General features: G+C 41.1%; 1 protein-coding gene across 6 annotated transcripts in view; it reads right to left on the bottom strand.

The window, feature by feature from the left end:
* Positions 1-859: 859 nt before the first annotated feature.
* The window catches only part of SCHIP1 (schwannomin interacting protein 1), a 116,370-nt gene continuing 111,229 nt past the window's right edge, over positions 860-6,000 (bottom strand). For 5 of the 6 annotated variants that reach the window (XM_036444577.2, XM_045583640.1, XM_036444579.2 and 2 more), the window contains one exon: positions 860-3,714. In XM_036444577.2, the coding sequence (XP_036300470.1) occupies positions 3,663-3,714 (52 nt within the window). In that variant the 3' untranslated portion in view covers positions 860-3,662. The remainder of the gene's footprint in view (positions 3,715-6,000) is intronic. The other variant, XM_036444576.2, reaches the window with a different exon arrangement.

Raw genomic sequence — 6,000 nt, 5'->3', positions numbered from 1 at the left:
TTGATTTTTCTGAAGCTCTTTACTTTTTGGAGAATACTCTTTAGACTTGGCATTTTTCTTTTTTCTTAAGATTTATTTTTATTGATTTCAGAAAGGAAGAGGGAAACATCAATGATGAGAATCATTGATTGGCTGCCTCCTGCACACCCCACATTAGGGATTGAGCCTGCAACCTGGATATGTGCTCCGACCAGAAATTGAACCATGACTTTCTGGTTCATAGGTCAACATTCAACCACTGAGCCACACTGGGCTAGACTTGGCATTTTTCTTCATGAGACCAGTGAAAGTGATTAAAATTGGAAAAATGGCCACAGCTGGTCTGAAGAAAAACATGAGTGCAAGCATTGTGTATTCATGTGGCAAATTTGGTAAACAGAGTTTTGATGCAGTCATGGGCTCTAACAAGACCAGCAGTTGTGAAATGGAGCAGTGCTAGAATTCCAGTTGGTAACTCTGAGCAGTAACAGAAGCACTAGCTTGGATGTTGTCACACACACACACACACACACACACACACACACCCTCACATTTTCTCTCTCTCTCTCTCTCACACACACACACACACACACACACACACACACACCCGTTCCCCATCTTGTTGGCAAATCACTATATTGCTTGTCCTCTGGAGAGCACTTTGTTCACTGATAAAATAACCTGGCAATTAGACTTGGCAATTTTCTTCATGAGACCCGTAGAAGTGGTTAAAACTACAAAAAAAAAAAAAAAAAAAAAAAAAAAAAAAAAAAAAAAAAAAAAAAAAAAATCCTGGTGGGGAATATGGTTGAGGAAGAGTGAAAAGGAAAGAAACATAGCCAGGGTAGGACCTTGCTAGTGAGCAAAAAGACATATCATATGAAACAAAGTTTTAATTTTTATTTTACATATTTATACATAAAACTTTCAAGGAACCCTCTGAATCCAACAGAATGTTAATAGCACATCTAAAAATGAACTTCAGGTAGTCAACATTCACAAAATGTTGAAAACTGATTCAAATATACATATTACGGAGAGCTACAACTTCACTACGAGGCAGGCATGTATTTTTGACTTGTATAGCACCGTCATTTACAGTTCTTTAAAACTACAGTGGAGAATGAAAGTAGTCAATGGTAAAATACTGCTCCAACAGAAAACCTCTAAACAAATAAAAACTACCTTTTGGATTTTGTGATGGTGTAAGCACTGTACATTTCTGTAACAATATTTTATTAAAATGCCTGATATTTAGTGGCACAGTAAAAAAAAAAAAAAAAAAAAAAAAAAAATTAAAATAAATTAAGAAGCAAAGGCCAGGAAAGTGCCCTGCTTGAATGCTGTGGCGTGCGGTGGTCGGCTTATCTAGAGAAGAGTATTGGGCTCAGGAGTCGAGAAAAATGGAGGGAAGGCGAGGCTTCTTTGAAGCTCATGGGCTCTCGTGTGAGGGAGAGGTTTACCTTTCGGAGGAGGCTGCACGTGTTGCCCTTGGGCTCTTCCGCCAGCCCAGGGAGGCGTGGCGTGGGGGACAGAGGGCACGCTACCACATTCCAGACAAAGATCTGGGAAAGATCCACAAAGCTGCCGGCCCAGACAACCTATGGAGAGTAAAAAAAATCCTCTTGTTCAGGGAAGTGGCTTGAATGATAGAGATAAGGAAAAAAGGACCGCTCTACATCTGGCCTGCGCCGATGGCCACCCGGCAGTGGCCGCTCTCCCTCCGAGCGGACAGGAAACGCTTGTTGCACCCCTGTGACATTGACAACAAAACAGCTCTGATGAAGGCCAGACGATGTCAGGCAGAGGAATGGGGCAACTATTCTGTTAGACCATGGTGCTGATCCAAATGCAGTGGGCTCCCCACTGCGCTGTCACTGGGGTGAAAATACAGCTCTAGCAGCAAAGCTGCAGTCACACAAGGCAAGCACTGAAGCAAACATGAGGATGACCTCAAACCACTTTCACTTACTCCACAGGAAAGCAGAGCAAATGGTGGGATTTATTTATTTATTTATTTATTACTAAATAGAGGCACAAAAAGTCAATCAGATAAAAAGGAATGACCAACTAATGTAGAAGACGACCTAAAAAGTGTTCTGAAAGTAGCAATCTTGGTCTACAGGAATCTATCCAAGACAAGCATCAGGAAAAACAAACTCAAAGACAGCGAATGAGAGTTCTGAAGACGGAGGACCAGAACAGGGTTGCACAAAACTCCAGCTGGCGGACACTGTTCCTGGGCTTTCTACAAACCTGGGATTAATCGACTCCCGGCCTACGTAGGATGATGGAGACTTCAAGGTGAAGTGCTCTCTTATGAAATGGACTTTTCCTGCTCTGAATTTAATTTTGTGTAGCACTTACTCCTCAATTTAAAGTAGGGGCCTGCCTGTCACTGTTTTATGTTTTTAAGGGAAAACTTGTCTTTTCTATTGTATGATTCCTTTTACATGAAATTTCCTGAATAAGCGAATCCATAGAGACAAATCAGACAAGTGGCTGACAGTGACTGCAGTAGGGGGCATGGGGAGTGACCATTTCATGGGGATGTGGTTGCCTTTTGGGGTGGCGAAATGTTTTGGAACTAGATAGAAGTGATCATTGCACAACATTGTAAACGTACCAAAACACTACTGGATTTTTCATTTTAAAGTGGTTAATTTTATGTTTGATGAGCTTTACTCACTAAAAAAAAAAAAAAAAAAAAAAAAAAAGAAAGAATACTGCTGCCATAACAACAACCAATCAATCCAGGAAGATCATGGTACACATTTTAAAATAATCCAATGGGCTCATTCAAAACCTGCCTTCTAGTGAAAGGTTCCATTGGTAGTTTGAGACTTCCTTGTTTCTTGAAATGGGCCTGTGTTGCTGCTGCTTTCCCTTTTGGGGCTGCTTTTCCTGTGTCTTGGGGATTTGGAGTTGTGTTCTTATTTTACTTGTCTCCAGGTATCTTTTTTTTTTTTTTTTTTTTTTTAATGTTTTTAATTGATTTTAGAGAGAGAGAAAGGAGAGGAAAAGAAAGGGAGAGAGAAACATCAATGTGAGAGAGAAACATCGATTGGCTGCCTCCTGCACGTCTCCTACTAGGGATTGAGCCCACAACCCGGGCATGCGCCCTGACCCAGAATGGAACCGGACGGCACTCAACCAACTGAGCCACACCAGCCAGGGATCAAGGTATCTTTTGGTTTCTTCCTTGGTCTCATTGTTAGCCCATTCACTGTTTGGTAGCGTGTTATTTAGCCTCCATGTGTCTGTGTGTTTTTCAGTTTTTTTTTTTTTTAATTGATGGCTTGTTTCATGCCATTGTGGTTGGGGGTGGGTGGGAGGTGTGTGGAATGATTTAAATCTCTTTAAATTCATTTAAGCTTGTTTTGTGGCCAAATACGTGGTCTGTCCTACAGGGTGTTCCGTTTGCAGTTGAGGGTAACGTGTGCCCTGCAATTTTGGGGTGTAATGCTCTGAAAATGTCAATTAAATTCATCTGGTAAAATGTGGGAGAAAAAAAAAAGAGAGAAGAAGCAAAGGCCAATCACTGGACATGAAGCTTCAGACATTATCAATGAATGACTAACACTGATGCTTGTTTGTTTCTGCGCCACCTTGTACAACAGCATTTTTACAACCACAGAAGCAAAATGATGTCTAGCTTGTCCTCTGATGGGGATGGCTCCTCTTCACTTCGCAGGCATTTTCTCTGCCATGTGCTTCTGCTGACTTTCGGCATGTCTGCAAAATCAATAAACCAACTGGTTAGTGCGAAGGGGAAAGATCCAAGCTGCTTTCCAATCAGCAGCTAAAACATATACTCACAGTGAAATCAAGAAACAGATCTTAAGTCAGATGGATTTGCCTTCCTAAGTTTTTATATTCTATGCACGAGCCCTTGTATTTCATGAGCCGTTGGATTAACCTCAGACAGGTTAAAGTGCTGTGTTTAAAAAATGAGGAGTGCTAAGTCTCTGGGATCGTTTATTCAACAAATATCCCCTAGGTGCCCGGCGTGGCTGCTGACGCGGGGGGGGGGGGGGGGGGGGGGGGGGGTTTGGTGGTGAGTAGACAACAGGGTCTTTGTTCTCACGGAGTGAGTATTCCAAAGGAGAGAGAAAAGAAAGGAACAAGGAGCAAATAAGGAGTGAGCAGACAGGAAACAGGCGCTAAGCAGAGAGTCAAAACAAGGTGGGGTGACAGAAAGTAACTTCGTGATTACTTTATCTGAACACATGCATGCAGACACACATATTGGCAAGGCTCCCAATAGGAATCGGAAGCCAGCAATCTAACGTCATTCTTACAAAGCTAATGTCTTTCTAGCAAATGGTAGGCTTTTGTAGATGTATACTTTTGTATACTTTCCCCCTCAAATAGTCCAAAAGGCATGCAGTGAGGGTAGAGGTAGGATGAGGTGGAGTCTTATTATTCACCCAGCCCTACCATGGCCTTTGAGCCAAGTGTGGTCGACTTGGCACGTGGCCGGTGGAGACGGTGGGAGGAGTGGCTAAGCTGCTTCTATCATTTACAAGGGCACTAATTAACCGTCTTCTCAGAGAATGGTAGGGTCTCAAGGCTGCAAAAGACACGTGTTTTGAAGAAGGATAAGGATATTAGGAAGTTGCAAATGTGACAAGAGAAAAGCATCTCCGGGTGTGGCTCCCAGCTATACCCAAAGGATCGGGCAGTTTTGTGTGCTGCCCTCATCTGGGCGGTTAATGACGTCAAGTTTAACTCGCTGTTTTATGCAGAGTGTCTCATATCTATGGTTCGGAGAAAACAAACCACAAATACGTCCAGAAACAGGGAAGTTACAGAAGTGTCTTGCCAGTCAACAGCTCACAAATAATTGGTGATATTCACTTAACAATAAACTCAAGAAAAAGATATCCTCTTTCCTTAAAAAAAAAAAAAATGCTCTTTAATGGACCACCTCAGGGCCTTATTTATATGTATAAAAAAATCTTGATCATATTCATAAAGTAGCTCCCCCCTTAACAAATTCAGTTCAAAAAATATTTTGATACCCAGTAAGCTAAGATTCCACTATAGCTAACTGAATTCTAGTTCTTATGGCAGTTTTAAAATATGTATCTATGAGTACGTGTGCGCGCGCACGCGCACGCGCACACACACACGTATGCACACACAGAGCAAGAGTTTTGTTTTTTTCTTTCTGAGAAAGAAGGAAAGAACAGACAGGGAAATATTAAAAATTGGGTATTATTTTGAGAGATATATACAAAGGTGAAAACAGATATATACCATACAACCCAGCAATTCCATTTATGAGCACTTCCCCAAAGAAAACGAGAACACTAATTCAATGAACACCCATATGTTCAATGCAGCATTATTTGCAATACCAAGATATGGAAGCAACCTAGGTGTCCATCAATAGATGAATGGATAAAGATGTGGTACACACACGCACACACACAGAAAGGGGGGGGGGGGTAATATTATGCAGCAATAAAAAAGAATAAAATCTTGCAATCTGTGACAACATGGATGGATCTAGAAGCTATTAGGCTAAGTGAAATAAGCTGGACAGAGAAATACAAATATTATATGGTTTCACTTATATGTAGAATCTAAAAACAAAACAAACAACTAAAACAAAAATAGATGAATAGAAACAGAGACGGGAATATAGTCAACAATATTGTGATGAGTTTGCACAGTGACATATGATTACTAGAGTTGGTGGAGTGATCACATTGTAAGGTATAAAAATGTTGAATCACTATATTGTACAGAAACTGATATAACTAATATAAGATTGTGTAACAACTACGCTTAATAGTAAGTTTCAAAAATGGTGTTCTTCATTAACATTTTAAACAAAGGAGGGAGAGGGATTTCAGGCCATACAATTAAAAGGTACTCACCAGTTATTTACAGGAAAGCCCCAAACGGACTCCTTTTTATCAACAATCGTTATTGAGGACCTACTAGGTACCTGGCAGTCCCTGTCATCAGCTACGGGGATGCAGCAATGAATGAGAATGGCGCTGTCTCTGC

This window comes from Pipistrellus kuhlii, unplaced genomic scaffold, assembly GCF_014108245.1.
Source record: "Pipistrellus kuhlii isolate mPipKuh1 unplaced genomic scaffold, mPipKuh1.p scaffold_m20_p_2, whole genome shotgun sequence".
In the NCBI taxonomy this organism is placed as follows: domain Eukaryota; kingdom Metazoa; phylum Chordata; class Mammalia; order Chiroptera; family Vespertilionidae; genus Pipistrellus; species Pipistrellus kuhlii.
The sequence above is the reverse complement of the archived record's forward strand: the minus strand, read 5'-3'. Positions and strand labels throughout refer to the sequence as shown.